The 19936-nt window shown below is 57.9% G+C and overlaps 1 protein-coding gene across 7 annotated transcripts; it reads right to left on the bottom strand.

The window, feature by feature from the left end:
- Nucleotides 1-427: 427 nt before the first annotated feature.
- ROBO3 (roundabout guidance receptor 3) lies at nt 428-15938 on the bottom strand. Of its 7 annotated transcripts, none has more exons than XM_077894001.1 (28): nt 15662-15936; nt 12301-12627; nt 11868-12025; nt 11279-11399; nt 11044-11182; nt 10636-10763; nt 10235-10359; nt 8861-9032; nt 8339-8547; nt 8038-8119; nt 7731-7896; nt 7356-7522; nt 6683-6804; nt 6276-6501; nt 5939-6060; nt 5524-5695; nt 5230-5415; nt 4419-4442; nt 4300-4342; nt 3964-4103; nt 3454-3648; nt 3162-3300; nt 2779-2991; nt 2254-2405; nt 2007-2114; nt 1626-1802; nt 945-1141; nt 428-662 (listed from the first exon to the last, which is right to left on the bottom strand). In XM_077894001.1, exons 1-28 carry the CDS (start codon nt 15819-15821, stop codon nt 651-653), a joined length of 4182 nt encoding a protein of 1393 aa, XP_077750127.1. In that variant the 5' UTR covers nt 15822-15936; the 3' UTR covers nt 428-650. The 7 variants fall into 7 exon arrangements, with proteins under 7 accessions (XP_077750127.1, XP_077750128.1, XP_077750129.1 ...); XM_077894002.1 differs by having other exon boundaries at nt 1626-1790; nt 15662-15933; XM_077894003.1 differs by having other exon boundaries at nt 2254-2273; nt 5230-5695; nt 15662-15938.
- Between the last annotated feature and the right edge of the window lie 3998 nt (nt 15939-19936).

Raw genomic sequence — 19936 nt, 5'->3', positions numbered from 1 at the left:
TTGTTTTGGTTATTTGGAAAGTCCTTCAGTCTTTTTTTTTTTTTTTAAGATTTTATCTATTTTTTCATGAGAGACACAGAGAGAGGCAGAGACATAGGCAGGGGGAGAGGCAGGCTCCCTGTGGGGACCCCGATGTGGGACTCAACCCCAGGATGCTGGGATCACACCCTGAGTCGAAGGCAGATGCTCAACCACTGAGGCACCCAGGTGCCCCAAAAGTCCCTCTGGTTTTCACTGGGAGAAGGTGGGCTTCAGCTCCCTCAGGAGGCAGGACAGGCCGGGATCCCTTGGCTCCTGTCCTCATCTAGTGCTTTTAATAGAGGGTCAAGAGGAAGTGGAAGCTACTCTGTGTGCCTTGATCTACACTCTCTTGAAGCTCCTTTCTTCACTGCGTCCTGCACAAAACCAGACAAGCGGGCTCCAGGGCTCTCATCAGACTCCTTTTATTGTCTCTTTTACAAATGTGGTTCAGGTAGAAAGAGATGGAAAGGGAAGAGCTGGCTCTCTGGCTTCTAAGCATCATTGCAGGAGGGAAGAGACCCTCCCCCCTGCTCCTCTCTGCTCACCCCCATTTGCCAGGGGGAGGGGCTCCCATCCAAGGTTCCTGGCCAAGCCCTTCCCCGTGGAATTCCAGGTATCCTTATCCAGGGTCATCTTGGTTCCTAGAGAGAGGAAGAGGCTGGTTTGCAAGGCCGGAAGCCAAGGCAAACAGGCTACGGGTGGGGACTGGCCTCTTCTCTCCTGACCTCACTCTCCTCTGGGGAGCCCAGGCTCCCCTATGTATTACCTTGTCTTCACTCTTTGTCACCTGTTCTCCAGGTGTCACCTGTTCCCCCTCACTCACTGGGTCCCCTCCTTCGGACACCTGCTCAGAAAGCCCTTCCTGTTCCCAGGCACCCACTCCTCGGCTCGCCTGCCCAGCCTTCTCCCCGTTGCTCGCATACCCTAGCCCGCACCTCTCCACATTTCTGTCCTGGCCTCTGGCTCTGGCTCCGGCTCCGGCTCCGGCTCCGTCCAGGTCCCCGGGAGCCTCGAGAGCTGCCAGAGCCTCTCGAAGAGTTGCTGCCGGCTGTGGAACAGGTGTTGGGCCCCTGGCCCCGGGACAGGAAGCTCGGTCGGCTGTAAGGGAGCCAGGCCTCTTCTGCAGCCCAAGAGAGAAGGGCCACGGGGCCCAGGCAGAGAGCAGGACATCACTGCCTGGCCACTGTCTGCCCTCCCTGACCTCAGCCCCAGCTCTGGTGGAAGAGATCACGGGCATGGGGCTCAGGCCACCCTGGGTGCTCAGGAGAGACAGAATGCCCGTGACCTTGCCAGCACGGGACCTTGACATAACACAGGCTCAGAAACCCATGGGGGACCCAGAAAGAGCCTCGGGCAAGGAGAGTCAGAACACCCAGCCCCACTCATCTGGGCTTCAGTCCTGGGAAATTACACAACTTGGGAATGTCAGGGGGTTCTTCCCACGAGAACTACAGAGACAGGTGGAGGTTTTGATCAGATGCATGAACCCAGCTGATGGTGGGGGGGAGCTGGGTCGAAAGTTTCAGGTCTCTACTATGCTATTGGCCTCCACTCCCAACTTCTTGTGTAGCAGTGGCCGTCTGGCCTGCCCTGGCCCTCCTTACCATCCAGGTGGGGACCCCGCTGGGCCCCCAGGAGCCCAGCCTGCACCATTCTCTCCCCACTGCGCTCCCGCTCTCGTTCCAGGGAGGACATGCTGCCTGCTGCTCTCAGCCCTAAGGCCCAGCTCGTCTCTTCCTCTGGTGGCGGCAAGGGTGGTGGGGGCAAATCTGGGGAGAGACCTGTTTTCAGCAGAGTCTCTCACTTCTCCTGATACCAATCTTTCTCCCACTCCTACTCCCCAGCATTGAAGGGGTGGGGAGGCTGTGACTGAACAGCCCAAGATTTGGGTTCATCTGCTCCCTCCTCCAGCCCCCAGAGCTCATCCTTGGCTTCCTGCCTGTTCCCTCTACTGTCACCAACTCTCAGGCCCAAGGCACCCTCACCGCCAGGACTGTGCTCCCGCCGGTAGGGAACAGCCTTGGGCTTCCGGATTCGGGCACGGGGCCCTTGAAGCGGAGGGGTCATCTCCCCAGGCACCTGCCGGGTTCTCCCTGTAGCATTAGGGGATTAGGGGATGGGGAGCAGAGCAGGTAAGAGAGAGGATCAGGAAAGGGGCTTGAGGATGAAGCTTGGTGGGGAGGGAGAGCAGTAGGGGGAGGTAGGGACAGGTTAAGTGTTCCACAGACTCACCTGGGGCACTGCTGGCTGTACTAGGGACAGGACTGGGGTTGAGGTGATGGGAGGCTGTGGGGCCAGCACCCAGGCCAGCAGGCCTCCCTTCATGGCTACTCAGAGTGGGCTGGGATACACTGAGAGGGGAACTTGGCCCCAGGGGCACCCTCCTGCAATGACATGAGGCCTCAGCTTTTGTTCACTCAACGAATTCTAAGTGCCCACTACGTTCCAGGCACTGTGCTAGACACATCGATGAATAAGGCACAGGGTGTCCCCCACAAGGCTCCAAAGCTAGTGAAGTATGAGGAGAGCCATGTCTTTGAAATGCCCCAAGAAGCCTGCAGAGCCGCTCCCATGGAGAGACAGCCTGAAGGGAGTGAGAGACCCTGTCAGCCTTCACGTTCCTTCCCAAGTCACACTTCCACTCTGACACGGCCATGAGACCTCTGGACCCCAGATTCATCCATCCGTCCATTCATCTATTTATCCAATCCCCCACAGAAGAGATATGCACCTAGGGCCAATAATGTGCCCCCTTACCTGGGCATCTGGTGGAGATGGGGGATGTCAGTGGGGGGCTGGGGAGGGTCAGGAGGTGAGGGGGTAAGAGTAGCTGTGGACTGCTGTCCATAGGAAGATGTGGGAGAGGGGGCTTCCCCTTGGGATGGAGGGACCAAGCACCCTCCAGTGGAGCTGGGCTCTGTCAGATGGCTCCTCTCAGACATTGGTGGGCACCACTCTTCTGGCTCTGAGCTGGGGACAAAGAGGAAGGAGGGTAGCGATGAGTGAGTAGCTTCCATACCTTCCCCTTGGCCTCCTGTTGCCCTCTTCCCCTCCTCTCCCAGCACCTCTGCCCTCCCCCTGCAGGAGACCCTCGGGTGGTGCCATCTGTTCAGGGCACCTACAGCAGGGCACATCCTTACCTGCCTTCCAGATCTTCCTCAGGCCCCTCTAGGCAGCTCAGTTCACAGGAAGGGGGAGGTGGTGGCAGGGCTTCCGGCCAGTTGAGAGAGGGCATCTGCACAGCTTTTCCCAGAAGCTTTACTTTGCCTCCCCTGGCTCCTGAGAAGGGTAGGATGGGGACACCCCAAGATAAGAGGTAGATGAGAAATGTCAGAAGTGTTGGGCTGAGTCTCAGAGGAGAAGGCTAGGGGATATTCTTTGGGGATACTCTGCTCAGAATGAAAATGGGGGTGTTAGGGACTAGAGTCCTACCACTGTCCCCCTGGCTCCATTCTGGAGGAGCATATTGGCTCCAGGTGCCTGGGTCCCCCGAGGGATTTGGGGGGAACCCCCCGTGGAAGGTCTGCAGCTCCTCCCCAGCTGGGTCAATGGTGCTGTAGACAGGACCCTCTGTAGGGGCGGCAGTGCCTCGGGCCGTCTGAGCCAGGTACAGGGAGATCCCTGCTTCTGAGGAGGAGAAAGAGGGAGGCCAGGGGGGGAGGCAGGGGGCAGAGGGCAGAGACAGAGAAATAGCGGACAACAGGAGGATGGAGGGCCAAAGGAGATCCCACCGGACCAGCTTCTTCCCCCCTCCCCAAACCTTACTTCCCAAGCCGGGGTGAAGGTTAGGCATGAGAGAAGCTCCCCCAACTCATATCCTCCCCAAGGACTGACCAACCTCAGGAAGACTGGCAATCCTCGGCTCCCTTCCGTTTGCCCCAGGAGGTGGAGAGAAGGGTGGCGGGGGCCAGGTGAGCCCCTGAGGGAATTAGAACTCCTCACCATTGTAATATCTGTCGTCTGGGTCAGGATTGCTGGGGCAGCAGCTCCCCCTGGGCTCCGGGGCTGAGGGGCTTCGAGATGGGTGGGGCCACGAGTCTGCCAGCCAAGGGTAGGGGGCGGGGCCGAGGCCCATGGGTGGCCTGAGGGAAAGCACCGGAACGCTGGGGACCCAGGGCCTGAACGGGCCAGCGCATATAAGGCTACTCGGGAGTTGTAGAACAGGAATGGGGAATTTGAGGGTGGCAGGTGGGAGACGGGCAGTGAGGCCTGGGGAGGAAGGAGAATGATCTCTTGATGGAGGGGAGTCATCCTCGGCAGATGAATTAAGAGGATTACCTGGAACTGGCTCCAGAGAGGCCCTCTGAGTGTGGGAAGGACACTGCGAATATGAGGGGGAGACTGAGAGAAGGACCCGTCCTCGGGGTCTGAACCCTACTGGAGAGGAGATAGCTTACCTGCCGGTGTGTAGGCAAAGGAGGCTTCCGAAAAGGAATCCATGGGAGGAAGAGGAGGGTAAATGGAGAGAGGGTCAGAAATACCCCCATTCTTGGCCCCTTCTTGGCCCCAGGCCCAATTCCACCCCTCAGCCTGTACCCTGGACCAAGTTCATCAGAGTTGCTAGGAGCGGGACTCAAGCATCAGTGTTTTTCTAAAAGTTCCCCAAATGATTCCTGTGCGTGGTCCAGGTGGGGAACCCCTGACCCAAGAGACCTCAGAATCTCTCCAGACACGCCCCTTACCGGAGAGTAAAAGAAATCCAGTCGCCCCTTTTCAGGCCCCCCCCCAGCCTTCCCAGGCACACCCCGCCTCTCCGTGTAACGCCCCGGATCCTGGCCGGGCCCCTTCGTGGGACTCGATCTCGGGTCTCCAGGCTCACACCCTGGACCGAAGGCGGCGCTAAACCGCGGAGCCCCCCGGGCTGCCCTGCCGGGCCCCCTCTATACTGAGACGCACTGCAAGGCCCGCTGGCCTCTCGGGGCATCTCAGGGGACGATTCTGCCCCTCTCCCCTGACTCAGGTCCCCCCGCCAGTCCCCCCGGCCCGTCGCCCCCTGCCGGAGGATGCCCACCGCGCGTCCCTCGGGGGAGGGGGGGAGGGGGCGGGGCCGACCCGTCTCGGACCCGCCCCCAGGCCCAGCGGGGCGCCCCCCGTCCGGCTCTCCGCGCGCCCGGGCCCCTCCCTCCCGGGGGGCGGGATCTCCAGGCCCCGCCCCCGGCCCTCCTCTCGGGGTCCCAGCGCCCAGGGTGCCCCCGCGGCCCCGCTCACCCGTGTAGTGACTGAGCTCCTTGCGCTGCCTCCGGCGCCGGTAGAGGACGGCGCAGAGCGCGAGCAGCAGCGCCCCGCAGGCGGCCCCGCTGCCCGCCAGGAAGGCAGGCGCCCGCAGCACCCTGGCCAGGCGCTCCGCCAGCCCCGGGCGCACCTCGAGCCCGGGCTCCGACTCCGGCGGGGAGGCTGTGGGGGCCAGAGGGGTGAGCGGGCCGGGGCCGTGGGCCCGGGACCAGGCGCGCCCAGACCCCCGGTGCCCCGGCCCGGCCCGCCCTCTCCCAGCTCGGGACTCACGCAGCTGCACCGACACCGGGACGCTGGCCACGCCCACGCCGGCGCTGGTGGCCGCCGCGACCCGGGTCCGGTAGAGAAGGCCGGGCAGCAGTCCCCGGAGCACGGCGGAGCGTGCCCAGCCTGCCGCAGACCGGTTGAGGTGGAAGCGGCTCTCATTGCCCAGGCACCAGATCTGGGGAGGCCGAGACCCGGGCTTAGAGAGGCTGAAAGGGGGTCCAGGCTCTGAACGGTAGAGGGGGCTGAGGCAGGCATCATTCAGCCTGGAGGGAACACGCTGAAACGTCTCTCCTCTCCCCCAACCTCGTCTCCAGCCCCAAAGCCAGTTCTAGGTTCCCTCCTCCCAGACCCTAGCCCCTAGGACCTCCCTCCTCCCGTCCCTTCTGTCCCTTCTCCGGTCCCTTCTCAACCCCTGTACCTGGTATTCCTTGATCACCCCATTTTGCTGGGAGGGGAGGGGAGGTTCCCAGGACACCGTGACACTGCTGTTGCCTTCACCCCCCAAGGCCACTGTCACTCCCTGGGGGGGGCCACTGGGGGCTGGGCCCCCCGGTGGAGCATGGTGAGAAAGACAGTCATTGCCAGCTACCCCTCCTGCCCCAACCTTCCCCCTCCCAGGTATCACCTTAGGGAACTGAGGTATCAGGCATCCCTTCCTCCCACAACCCCCCTAGCTCTTCCCATGCAAACTTCTATCCACCCCCACTCCCTCTTTCCCGTTGTTTCCTCATCAGCTCTTGCATCACTTCCCTTACCTTCCTCCGGAATGCTCCTGGTCACAAAGGGACTTTCAGGCCCCAGCCCCTCCTGGCCTTGGGCTTGCACTTTGATCTGAATTTGGGTCCCTGGGGGGAGTCCTCTTAGCACAGTACTTTGCTGGCTTGGGGACTGTAGGTCCAGTACTGTCCAGCTTCCCCCATCAGGACCTGCTACCCTCCAAGACACCCGGAAACCTTGCACCAGCTGGACTGGGCCATCTACCTATAGTAGACAGGACAAAACATACCAGAAGGAGAGACAGGGACCTCCAGGTCCCGGCCCTCCACCACCCTCCCTGTCCTCCCCAGCCTCTCACCTCCCACTCTCCCGTACCCATTCCTGGAGGTCCCTATGGCTCCTATCATCATCCCTGCCCTTAAGCTCGTTCCGATGCCCCACTCACAGTCCAGGACACCTGCAAGGTCCGGGGCCCAAGGACTACGGGCTCCTGCACATGCACAGCCACTTCAGCCAGCCCCCGCTGGCCTCTCCATGGGTCCTCCACTGGCCTGGATGGGTTGCTGTCTATTGGACCAAAAAGCCCACTCAGCAGGGGCCACCAGTGACAGGGAGTTAGACCACAAGTGTGCTAAGTGTGCTTGTATCCTACCTCCGCTGCACCCCCTGCCCCCGCAGACTGTACTACTTAGTAGCCCAGATCCCACCCCAGGATCAGCAGGGGGCTGCTCAGGGGAATAGCTTCCAGAGGTGGGCCTGGGTGTCCAGCTAATATGAATCCACTTCCTGCATAACTACATATATACGCTTTAGAGACCTCAGTTCCTCATCTCTAACATGAAGATGAACCTTCCAAGGTCCCTTGTAGTCCTAATAAGCTACATTATCTGTGGGTAATAGGCTCAGAAGTGGGGGGCTTACTGAGATGACTGAATTTCCCTCTCTCCCCTCTTTTCTTGTCCTCCCAGTGAGGGGAGGCATGACCTATTCTAGGCTGGGCTACCAGGAGAGACCCATAACAGCAGAAAGGAGGGGCCATGCTGCCATAGTTTGGGGGAAGGGGTGCTCTGCCGTGTTTTGTGTCATATCCATGAGCCAGGGACTCTGACCTTACTCACCCTGGGTGCGGATGGGCTCAGAGACGGGGCTGGGCTCACTGAGGCCCCAGGCTCCCACAGCTCGCACCAGAAACAGATAGATGGTGTTGGGCTGCAGACCACTGACCGTGTGTGTCTCCAGCTGCACACCATCTGCCACTGTCCGCCACGTGTTGCCAGCTGCTTGGCTGCAATAGGCATGGGGTGACAGAGTTGTCTGAGCCAGGGATCCCCCAACCTGTCTACTCCCTCTCGTCCATTCTCTATGGCCCCCTACTATCTCCTCACCTTGGGAGAGGGAATTGACAAAACTCTCCCCACCACAGCAAAGACCCTAAGGACATAAGATTCCCTTCTTTTGACTTTCCAGGTTTGCATTTAAAACTTTCTCCATACCTGAAGGCCTCTATCACATAAGAGGTGACTGTGGCCCCCGCCTGCGGGTTGGGCTTCCAGGTCAGGGTAATGCTGTTCTTGGTGATCTCAGTGACCACTGGCTGAGAGGGAGGCCCTGGAGGGGTACTGGGTTCTGTAGGGGGCTCTGGTGATACTCCCCAATCTTCTGCAGCGAGGAGATAATCTTTAAGTAGGCGGACGGGAAAAGGATGGCCCCCATGTAACCTGCCTCCTTCCCGGAGAAGCCATGGAGCTGTGACAGTGGTGATGGTGAAGATGGGGACGTAGTTCACTAACCCCTACTCACCCCGCCTCCTAAGCCAGCTGCTCCATGTGGCCTCCCCCATGGAACTCTTGGCCACACAGCTGTAGAAACCCAGGTCCATCTCCTGCAGGAGAGGGTAGAGGACTGGCAAACTGGGAGCAGAGCAAGGTAGGGGGAGGGGGTGGAGGTGGGTATTCAGAAGGATGGGGAAGGCCTGGCACACTTTAGGTGGTCTAAGAGAACAGAGTAGAAACGGAATCAGTCCCAGTGGGTATGTCCACGAGTTGGGCATGTGGACTGTATGACCCCTCTCAGATACTCAGGTCCCAGGGATGAGGCTCACCTGCACGCTGGCGATGTACAGCGTACCATTGGCCATTAGGTTGAGCTGGAGGTCGTCCCCCTGCAGCCACTGCCCATCCTTCTTCCATCGGACACTCGGTTGAGGGTTCCCGGTCACTCTGCATGGCAGCCACACAGGGGAGCCAAGTGCCAGCGTCTGATTGGCTGGTCCCTGGAGGATGATAGGAGGCAGCCCATCCAAGGAGGAGGCTGGGAGAGGAAGAAGTTCAGCACCTCAGGAGAGGATCCTGGGTCCAGGCAACCAGCCCCTTGTCTTCCTTCCCTGATCCGTCATTCCTCCTCCCCCAGAGACTGGAGGGGCCTTGATAACCATCTGTAGTCTCTGCCCGGGACCAGCCATGTACTAGTGGCTTCTGTAGCCGAGTTCCAAACTTCAAGGCCATGTCTCAGGAACACACCCCTCCCCTTGCAGACATCTTATATAGAATCCAAAAGAAGCAGATATCTGCAAGCCATTATGTCCTTCCAGGCCATGGGTCCGGGCACCTCCATGAGCACTTACCTCTTTTTACCTCCAGCAGGGCCTTAGCCAGGACGCTCCCGGCCACACTAACGGCCTGACACACGTAGTAGCCAGCATCCCCGCTCTGCACATCCGTAATGTTGAGCTGGCCTCTGGGAGACACAGAGAAGCGCCCCTTGGGCTGAAGCGGCTGGCTGGGGAAAAGTAGAACCTGGGGACAGAGCAAGGAACCAAAGGTAGAGAATGAGCAGGAATTTGGCAGAGAGAAACGTTCCCATCAACCCCAGAATTCAGAGAATTCCTAAGTCTCTAGTTCCTACTCTGTCCCCAAAACTGCCAGTTATCTGACCTTGGGTAAACCAGTTAGATCTACTCACAAAAATGTGGACATTCTCTTAGATGATTTGGGGGTTCACTTCCCAGCTTTGTGACTTACGAGTTGGGCAACTCTGAGCAAGCTCTTTAACCTTCCTGGGCCCAAATCCCTCCAAATTTGACTCTTAGGGGACAGTTATGAGGATTAAATGAGTAATCATAAAAATCCTTTAATGCATTGTGTGATAAAGGTTTAATATTTCCCCCCTTCTTTCTGGTTTTATGTTACATAGATATATAGGAGGTGGGGAAAGGGGTTTGGGTTACAGGTAAAGGGCACCTGGCCGATCCCCTGATGCATACCTACTCCCATCCTCTACTATCATCAGCATTTTTATTCATTTGAGCATCTAGTTGAGATACAGCAATCCCAGATGCTAGAGTAGATTGGAAAATTGTGGCTGTGGATTTGGAATGAGGCAGTGGGAGAACTGGTTATCCAGTGGGGTAGGGTCAGTCAGACTTATTTTTATTATACTGACCCTGTTTCCTAGTGGTGAAATTCCCACCCTTCCCAAAGGAGGAGGTACTCTTCTTGGAACCTCATTACTGTTCATGTGGGTATTCAGGACTTTTTTGCCAAGGGGGTGACAGTGCGCTCCCCCTGGTGGGAGTCCCTTGTAAGTAGATGAGCAACTCCCTGTACCCTGAGCCGCTTTGGTACAGTCAGTACACACTTTGCAGAGCAGCATATTAAAGCCCAAGCCCCGGGTGTCTGGGAGAGGAGGCGTCCATCTGGATTCGCTACATCTTCAGGACAGTCTTGCCTAAAATAGAAGGAGTCTCCAGGGAATTACCATACAGGACTGTCCTTCCACCTAAACCTATTAGCATCATTTCCTTTCCAAGTGTTCAATATGTCCCAGGCCTTTTACTCTCGTTATCTTATTTAAGCCTCCCAAATAACCTGCAGCAGTTTCTGGGAGGACCAAAGGTACCGAGACGAGACCTCGGAGAGAAGTCTGCAGAATGTAGAAGGAGGGAGGCTAAGACCCAGAGGGGAAGCTCGTGGGAAGGCCCACGGAGCTGGCCACCTACCTGACTTCCCTCCTTCTGCCAGAAGATGGCAGGTGGGGGGTTTCCTTTGGTCTCGCATTGGAAAGCCACACTCTCTCCAGGAGCTGCCATCTGGTCCTGCGGCTGGGTCACCAGCTGGGGTGGGACTGGGAAGGGGGAGGCGATAAAGGGACAGGGAGTCAGGGCACTCAGAAGGGAGACTGAGGGAACAGGAGAGAGAAGCCCAAGCTTGGCTTAAGGAGGAGCAGATATCCAATTCCTGTTCAAGCCTGCTCAGCTTTCTCCTCCTTTCTCTCCTAAAAGCCTCGAGCGACCCACCCATACCTCCCACTCTGTCCTTTCTCCCTCGTTCTCCTCTTCACCCCACCCTCCATGCCCTCAGCTCATTCCTGGTCTGGCAGTCCCGGGAGGGGGGAGCTCACCGTGAACACTGAGGGAGCCAGATGCTTCGGCGCGGCCCACGCTGTTCTCAGCCACACAGGTGTAGGTCCCCTCGTCGGCAGCAGTCACGCGGCCGATCCAAAGGCTGTGGTCACTCCGGATCTCATACCTGCTCCACTCCCCACCCCCAGGCTGGGTTGGCCACAGCTACAGACCCCTTCTCTCTCCCCCAGGACGGACACCAGGGTTGGGACACATAAAGACAAGGCAGGCCTCAACAGCAACAGAAGCTGGTATCCACAGACCCGTGAAAGGAGATGGAGGCTAGGTAGGGTCTGGATTTCCCTGTGTTGTCAAGTGAGAGGGTGTCTGCCGTCCAGTTTTAGAGGGCAGGGTATGCTCTTGAGCTGGTTGGGTCTCCTTACAGGCAGGAGGAAGGGGATTCTCACCTGCCTGTGGGCAGTTCCCCATCCTCCTTGCGCCAGCGTAGACGGGGTGGGGGATCTCCCTGCACCTCACATGGGAAATCCACGGGGGCATCTGCCAGGACCACCTGGTTGACTGGTCTACGCAGGAATGAGGGTCGCTCTATGGAGCGGGAGTGAGTGAACCATCAGGGGATCTGCATGGCTTCTCACTACCCGGGCTGCACACCCCCTAAACCCCCAAGCTCCCTGTGCCTACCCAGTACCACAAGTTCAGCTGCCCCACTCTCCCGTTCTCCTGCCATGTTGGAGGCCACGCACACATACATCCCCGCATCACTCTTGAGTGTATGTGACATCATCAGCTTCCCTCCACGAATCTGCAGGGTAATAATGGTAACTTTGGTCTGTTGTAACCATCAAAGCATATTCATTTATTTGATCCTCCCAGGGAGCCAATGAAGCCTAGTGACATTGACCCACTTATCAGATAAAGAATCCTTAAGTGATCTGCCCAAGGTGGGGACTCGGGTCTACATTTTGTTCCCACAGCCCAACCCACCTGCCACGAGTTCCCAGTGCACCTTGCTCCCCACCTATTTTATACCAGTTCCATCCTATCCATCCTTTTCCCTCACTAGAGAGCTGACTCTCAGTCTCTGATGAGCTAATGCACTGACCTTAAATCTCCTGCCTTATCACATCCAAGACATTATTTCCTGACCCTCCAAGACCCTTAGATTCACTCCTTCCTCCTTTGAGACAGGCCTAACCCCCTACCGAATGGCCCCGCCCCCTAATGATGGCCCTGGCCCGGTTAGATCCCCAGCTATGGCACCACTCCTGACCGTGATCCTTCCCTCCTCCTCTCTGAGTCTTGCACTGTCCTTCTTCCAGGACACGGAAGGCTCCGGGTGGCCACGGGGGGGAACGCATTCCATCACCGCTGGCTCGCCCACTGCCACCACCACGTTTCCAGGAGACTGCCGGAAATCATCACGGAGGACTGGAGAGATAGATGAACAGGGACAGAGACAGAGACACAGAGAATGAGAATGAATGACCAGGAGACTAAACGAGTAACTGGGCTAGGACACCAGGAAAGTTTTTGGGGAGGGGTGCATCATCACAGACCCAAAGTCTTCCCCAGGTGCAAAGATACCAGGCCCGCTTCCTCCTGTGACCTTAGACACCAAAGGTCACCGTCCCGAAAGAAGATGGGGGCTGGTTCTAGATCGGGTTACCTGGTGCCCTCCAACCAGAGGACAACGTGACTCTCACCCGCCACTTCCAGCGAGGCATTTCTGCTGGCCGCTGCCCCCAGGTAGTTGCGCGCCACGCAAGTGTAGACACCCTCGTCGGGGCGCGCGCGGCGCCCGTGCACGATGCGGGGGAAGAAGAGGGCGCCGCTGGGCAGCAGCAGGCGGTGCGCGCGCGGGTCCTCGCGCGCAGTGGCCACCCGCGCCCCGTTCTTGTACCACTCGATGTTGGGCCGGGGCCGGCCCTCGGCGCGGCAGGGCAGCGTGGCCGGCTCGCCCCGGGACACCAGCAGATCTGGCGGCTGCTCCACGATGCGCGGCATCGCGTCCTCCGGCTCGACCCTTGACGCTGAGGGTAGGGGGGTTGGCACAGAGCATTTAGACCTCGGGAGGTTAGAGGGGAGGCTCCAGAGAGAAACACAACTCTACCTGCCCTCCCTGACTCCTTTCCCTCTGTAGGGTCCATTCTCTCTCTGAGCAGACGTCCTCTCCCCCTTCTTAGGCTGGAAAGGTTATGCCTCCAGATTGACAGATCCGGAGAGAGGAATCAGGACGTGCGCTCCTAGGCCGGCTTTCTAGGCTGCCTAGAGACACCAGCCTTCTCTCTGGCCAAGGTTAAGTGGAGAGTGACTGGGCCTTGTCTGGGCAAGTAGACCACCCCTCTAGGCCTTGGTATTCAATCTCCCACACTGGCTGGTTTGCAGATTGTCCTTGCTGCCTGAAGCGGTGCACCAGAGCCAACACGTGGTCCTTGGCCTCTGCATGGTGCTGGGCCAGCAAAATGGAGAGCGTGGGCCAGCCCGGAGTCTCTTAGGAAAGGTAAGGTGAGAGTGGTCCGACTGGAATGTGGGACCAGGAGAGGTTCTCAACCTGGAGTCCACGAATGGACACACAACCTTTCTTTGTTGTTGTTGTTGTTTTTAATTTATTTTTTATCTCATTTTTTAAATTAAATAATCTTTATGCTCAACATTGGGCTCAAACTCACGACCCAGAGATCAAGAGTCTCATGCTCTGTGGACTGAGCCAGCCAGGTGGCCCTCTTACTGACTCCGCAATCATACTTGGAAGAACCCATGAAGTCACAGAAATTAATGAAAATGGTAATGGAAATGTGAGTGATGCTCCTTTTCTAAGAGGTGCGGAGCTGTCCACAGATTTTCTACGGGTTGCCTTAGCCGAGAAAGACTAAGAATCACTAACTAGGAAGGGGGTTCCTCTCCTTTGTTTCATCGGATGCGTTCACCTGAGTGTTCTGTTCCTGTCTCTCACTTGGCCTACAGACTCCTGCCGGCTTCATCTACTTCAGTTGCTTTGGAATCCAGGATCCCGGAGCCCTTTAGGCTCAGACACTCCCAACTTCGTCCGAAGTGGGTCTGTAACCGGTGGCGGCCAGTAGGCGCCGCTGCTGCCTCGCATAATTTGGCTTCCTGCACTAACCAGAACTACCCCGCTTCTGTTCTCCGCCTTACCCTTCCCCCGCCCGCGCCCCTCTGGATCTGTTCCAAAATCCTCCGGGACCTCTAGCTCCTGGCCTCGGTGTGGGATTGGGCCTCATTCCCCCATCCCTACTCTTAGAAGCTCCTATGGAGACAAAGCTGGAAGGGGTGCCCCATGCTGACATTGTCTTGGGGAGAGTTTATTTAACTGGCTGGGACAGGATCAGTTTCCCTCCCACTTAGGGAGGGGAGTGATTTTTCTCAGTTTCCTTCCTTACCAATGGAAATCTCTGTTTGTCACCTGTCTCCACTCCTGAATCCCATCCCAGTCCCAGTCCTAGAGCAACTGAGAACTCAGGGATTGTCTTGGAACCAGGTTGGGCTGGGAACCTCAGATCTGACACTTCCTGGCTGTACGAACTTGGGCAAATTATGGAGCTCGTCTGAGTCTCAGTTTGTTTTAAATATGGGAGCAGTGAGGGTTGTCACAAGACCGTAATATATGTAAAGCACTTGGGGGAAGGCTCAATAAATATGGTAATTCCCTGATTACTTAGGGCCTCTTCCTCCCTAGCCCACCTGACCTTATCAGATTCTATCAGGCCCCAGTATCCCTTTCTCCCCCATTGCATAACCCTAGGATGTGATGGAAATAGATTCATTATTGCTAAGCTTTATGTTGCCTTTGTGACCACTGGAGCACTTTTCATATTCTCTAAATTTGTCTCCTCGGTTGCAAAATGTGGCCATCAATGCCATCCCTAATACCTCCTTAACGTTTTCAGGCATAAATGAGACAGTGAATGGTGAAAACTGAGCGCTGGGGGAGCAGAGGTGTGTCTGCGCGGTGGGTGAGAAGGGCTCTGTGCTTAATCTCCTGGGAACCCAAAGGAGGGCCAGGAATTTGGAGACACCCAGCTCGTTTGCCACCTCCTCCGTCCCTGCCCCCTCGTACATACCACACCCTTCTGGTCCCCCTAATTCCTGTAGACACAGCTGCAGGCGCCCTTTCCCTGGAATTTCTTCCCTGTCATTCCCGGTCTCAGGAGATGCTCCGACAGCAGCTAATGAATAGCTAATGATCATGCTAATGAAGCTCTGGGGCTCCTCCCCAGCACCTGGACTACCCCTCACACGTGCACATGGCCGAGGTCTCCTTTTTGGTCATCTTTGAGTTTCCAGGACCGTGCTGTCCCTAGATCGAGTGGGTGGATGTTAAGGGACGGGGACGGGAGGAAGCAGAGGGGACACGGCAGAGGGGTCCGGGAGAGCGGGATTCCCGGCGCGGCCGGCAGGGGGCGCGATCAGGCCTCTCCGCGCGCGGGGGAGGGACTGCGGAGCTGGGGGAGGGCGCGCTGTCCCAGTCATTTATTAATCACCGTAATTAGCGGTAACGACCTCGCCGCCGCACTTCTGCCGCGTGGGCCGGCTGTGAGCTCCGCCTCTGCGGGGCAAACTTCTAAGTTTCCCTAAAACGGGCTCCGCTTCTGTCGCCCCCTGTCGCAAACGCATCCCACGCTCTAGCCTCCTCACTCTAGTCCGAAGTGAGTTCTTGGGAAACGCGGGGTCCCGAAGGAAAACCTGCAGGCCGGCCGGGTCACGAGTGGCGCGGCTTGGCCCGGGCCCGCCGGCGACCGCGTTGCCTCCGCCGCGCCCCGGGCCGGGGGCCCCGCCTCCCTCGGCTCCGTGCTCGCCCATCACCGGCCGGTTCTCCTCGCTGGGGGTGGCCGTCGGGGTCGGCTGGGCTGATCTTCCGCCGAAACCCCCCTCGGGCGCTCGAAGCCCCAGATTATCCCTTGGTCGGTCCCCGCCCTCCCCAGGAGGCACAGGGAGGCGCCCCTTGGCCCCGACCTCGAGGCGCGAGCGCTTCGGCCTCCCCCTCCACGCCGCCCTCCCACCTTACCCCGTCCCTGGATCCGACGTCCCCGCGGGGCAGGGTCTTACCGTTGAAAGAGGGGTCGCCGGGGGGCAGCAGGCTGTGGTTGAGCGCCGCCACCGAGGAGTTGAAGCCGAAGAGCAGGTCGCTGGAGTTGGAGACGTCCCCCGCCAGGGAGTCCGCGAACAAGTTCATCTGCAGCAGTGTCTTCAGCAGGTAGCGCAGCATGGCGCGACCCAGCCGGGACCGGGGCGGGGGGCTCGGGGCCCAGCCCCTGGGTCTGGGACCCGCGGGCCGGGAGCCGGACGCCCCTCCGCAGCCTCTGCGCGCTGCCCCAGCCACGGTGCCGCTCTCCGGCCGGCGCGCCTGGGTACGGTGCGTGCCTCCGCGCGCCCTCCTCCTTCCCCGTCCTTCTCTCCACCCCCCAGTGCCGGGGTCCCCTGGGAGCTGGGCGGACGGAAAGCAGGTGCCACGCCGATCACGGCGTAATTAAGGGATTAATCCGCCTCCCTCCACCCTCCCGTCCCCACCCCGATGGCCACTAGCAGGGCCAGAGACGAGTCGCGCAGCGCGCGAGTTGCAGTCCCCGCCCCGCGCCCGGTGTCCGGGGTCGGGGTCTGGACGCGGCAGGACAGAGTTTCCCTCCTTTCTCAAAGCAGCCAAGAGGAGGGATGGGAGGCTCTGTCGGACTCTGCCCTTCAGACTGACTTCAAAACAGGAATCCAGTCTCTCTTTTCCGCGCCCTTAGGCTAAGACCAAGACCGTGCCTCTAGCTCTCAAAGCCCGGGCCTGCATGTCTTCCCAAGTCCCGGGGCTTAGCTGCGGAGTGCAGAGGCTGGGGTGGTTTGGAGCGGGAGCTGGGGTGGGTGGGGAATCACTGCAGGGCGCGTCCACCCCTTTAGTCGCCCATTTTGCAGCAGAGAGACCATGGGACCAGGTGCTGCGCCTTGACTGGGAGTCCCGCTCCAGACGCTCCAGTCTAGCAGTACCTGCGGGAGCTCCGAGCAAGGAGGGTACCGCGGGAGGGGGAAGGCCCAAGGAACCCCGGCATTGGCATCCATATGCATGCCTCTGGCATCTATCTGCGGACTTTTGCGTTGCCCTGCGATGACACGGTTTATTAAATTGTTTTTACTTTCTTGAGGAGACCGAAAGCAGAGTCCGGGACAAAGACAAGGAGAGCAATATTAGTTTCTGTAAAGGCAAGTGCAAGAGAAGGGAAGGGGTTGAGGCAAAACTCCTGCAAATCTTCAAATGATAAAGGTTGTCCTTCCAATGGGGAGCAGTGGGGAGAAACCAGTGGGGAGGACCCCCTCTCCTCCATCCAGCCTGCTTCTGAGTTTTCTCTTTTTACCTGAAGATTTCGGAGTCCCCCATCACTTACCCACCTGTCCACCTGCGCGTGTGTGCGCACACTACACTCACTTGTTCACTCTCCTAGGCTGGAGATAGCACTGGGGGCTCAAGGGAGAGAGAGACCTGGGCCTACCTATCTGGGGGTAAGACCTTGTTGATGGCTGAGTGGTGGGGTTCTAGCCCAGTCATTGGGCTCTGCATGATGATACCACCTCGGTGGGGTGGCTGCTTCTGACCCAGAGCGGCTAGGTGAACAGGTCGAGGGGATCCAGACAGGCGGAGGCTACATGGTCATAGAGCCCACAGTTAGCACATTCAGGAGTTGAAGTATTCAGGCAGGGAGCGCTCAAGGGAACTAGATGGACACTTTGTCACAAAGGCTGGATGGCTTGTCCCAAAACTCCACCCTCAATCCACATGTGGGCCCCTGGGGCCTCAAACTAACTAACATGTTTAGGCAACTCCCTACCCACCCCTCATCCCCCAACCTCGAGTCAGCTCTGCGTTGGACTTTGTAAGGCTGGAAGGGGTGTGGGGTGCGGAGACAGCCGCGCGGGGGCAGAGCCCTGGGAGCTGTTCTTTCAGCACCTCGTCTGCCGGGCTGAACTTGGGGCCTGACGCCCCACAAAGGGCTTCAATCCGAGCAGACCTTGAGGCTGACCTAAGTTCGGGTAGACCACGAGGGGCTAGCGAACATCCTCTCTGACAAGTCAGGATTCTAAAACATGGGATTTGACGCTGTCCCTTGCTCCAGGGCCACACTGCCTTCAGGTCAGAGAGCCCGCACGGGATAGGTTTCCCTCACCAGAAATCAACGCATTCAGGAATGAATGACCAGCCCAGAAGGCGTTCCAAGACTTCACCACTCTGGACTTAAATTTCCTTCAGATTTCCGGGTCTGGGGCCCTCTGCTTTGTTTCCCGCTGACCGGGGTCACCCAGCTTCCATCACACCAGAGGCTAAGCCAGGACAGAAACCCGGGGTCCTGGCACCTGGCCCCTGCTGGCTCGGAGGGCTGCGGCAGACAGTAAACTGCATCCCACCATGTGGCTCCTGCCCCATCCTAATCCCCTGATTTGCTCCCGGTCGGCCTCTCAGCAAACACAGGGCCTGCCAGCGTCTAGGGGCTTGTCACCCTGTTAGCGGATTTGTTCCCAGAGACAACGCAGTTAATTGGCCCTTTATGTGAGGATCAGGGCGTATTTGCTCAGGGTTCCCTGAGCGGAGGCTTCAATTCAGCCCATGGGCGAGGCTGCTTCCTAATCCCAGTCATCCTGGTTTGGAGCCTGGACAAATAATGGGGCCACTCTCCTTCCTGGGACTCCCCTGGCCTGAATCTCCTCTACACCTCACCCCTTGGTATGTTCTTTTTCCTACCCCACCTCTCTTCCTATTTCTCTGTTCCTTCCTTCTTGGAACAGAAGAATATCTCTAGATATGTCATGTCTCTAGAATACTCTCCCTTTAAGCCAACTCAGACCTAATGTAAAAAGAAGACAAGTACTCAACTAGAGCTATTCTGGAGAATAAACTCCTCCCAAGTTCCCTTCTCCTGCCCTAGGGCTCCTAGAGCGCTAGGCCTGGGAGACACTGGGACAGAGACAAGACAGAGAAGGCCCAGCAGGGGTTACACCTTGCGGTTCTTCAGAAGCCCTGGCTTTCCCTTCTTTCCTTTATTGAAAGTCAGATGGGCAGGGGCACCTGGGTGGCTCATTGGTTGAACATCTGCCTATGGCTCAGGGCGTGATCCTGGGATCCTGGGATTGAGACCCACATCGGTTCCCTGCAGGGAGCCTGCTTCTCCCTCTGCCTATGTTTCTGCCTCTTTCTGTACCTCTCCAACAAATAAATAAGTTTTTAAAAATATAGTAAAATCAGATGAGCAGCCTGGAAATTGGCCCTGTACATTTTCAAGTCCAGCATCTCTCTGGACTGTTCCCATAGACCATTCTAGAAGCAGTTTGCCTCCTATTTGTCTCCTCACTAGCCGTGCCTCCCTCCCGCAGAATACCAACACAACTCTGGCTTCTACTTCTTGCACAGAGTAAATCACTCCCTACATCTACCTCCATTTCCTTACCTGTAGACTGTACATGCTCGTGCAGCACCTAAAATACTCTGCGTATGTGCTGAAATCGGGGAGCCCTTGTCTGGGGGTCCATTCGATTGATTTATAAGTTTCCACCTTAGGCTGAAGAAAAGAATCAAAGTTGAGTTCAGGGCTCCTCTCTTCTACTGCCTCAGGAGACTACATCATTTCCAGAGTCTTATCAATAATACAGTCTGCATTTTTAAAAGAGTGAGGAAGAGAAAAGGAGATTTGGAAGTTGGCAGAAGGAAGAGAGAGTAGCAGCAGGCAGGGAGGATGGGGAAAGTTTGTTCTGATAGGGTTATGCCATCTAGGGGGAAGAAGTGTGTGTGTGTGTGTGTGTGTGTGTGTGTGTGTGTGTGTGTTGAGGGAGAGAATAGTTACCCCCAGCCAACTCCCTTGGCCAGGTGCCAGCACACAGGCCAGAGAATGTGGGTGGGAATTTTCAGTGACCAAGCTGGGGGCTGTGCAGGAGGCTTCTTGGTGGTCCCAGGCCTGCATGCCAGCTGGTAGTGGAAGGAGCTGCTGGCATGTAATTGCCCAGGAGGGCAGTCTGAGGACAAACCCCCATCTCACACTGATTACTGTCACTGTCTCCCCAGTGCGTGCACACGGACACACACACCCACACACACACACACCCAGACATACCGCCCAGTCCATTTACATCCCCCTAGAGCCTGTGGCCGCCCATTACTCTCTCTGCCTGGACCCCTTCCCAGGGCACTGGTTCACTCTGACCATATGTGTGTGTTTTGGAAGGGGGGGGAGGCAAGATACGAACATCTGTCCCCCACCCCCACTAGGCTATGCTGGTGAATGGCCCAGCAGGGTTACTGGCTTCAGAGTGAGGATGCCAGGGGGCAGTGACCCTGTCGGCAGGGGCCAGAGGGCCAAA

The sequence above is a fragment of the Canis aureus genome, chromosome 3, assembly GCF_053574225.1.
Source record: "Canis aureus isolate CA01 chromosome 3, VMU_Caureus_v.1.0, whole genome shotgun sequence".
NCBI lineage: Eukaryota > Metazoa > Chordata > Mammalia > Carnivora > Canidae > Canis > Canis aureus.
This window is presented reverse-complemented; position numbering and strand designations above follow the sequence as displayed.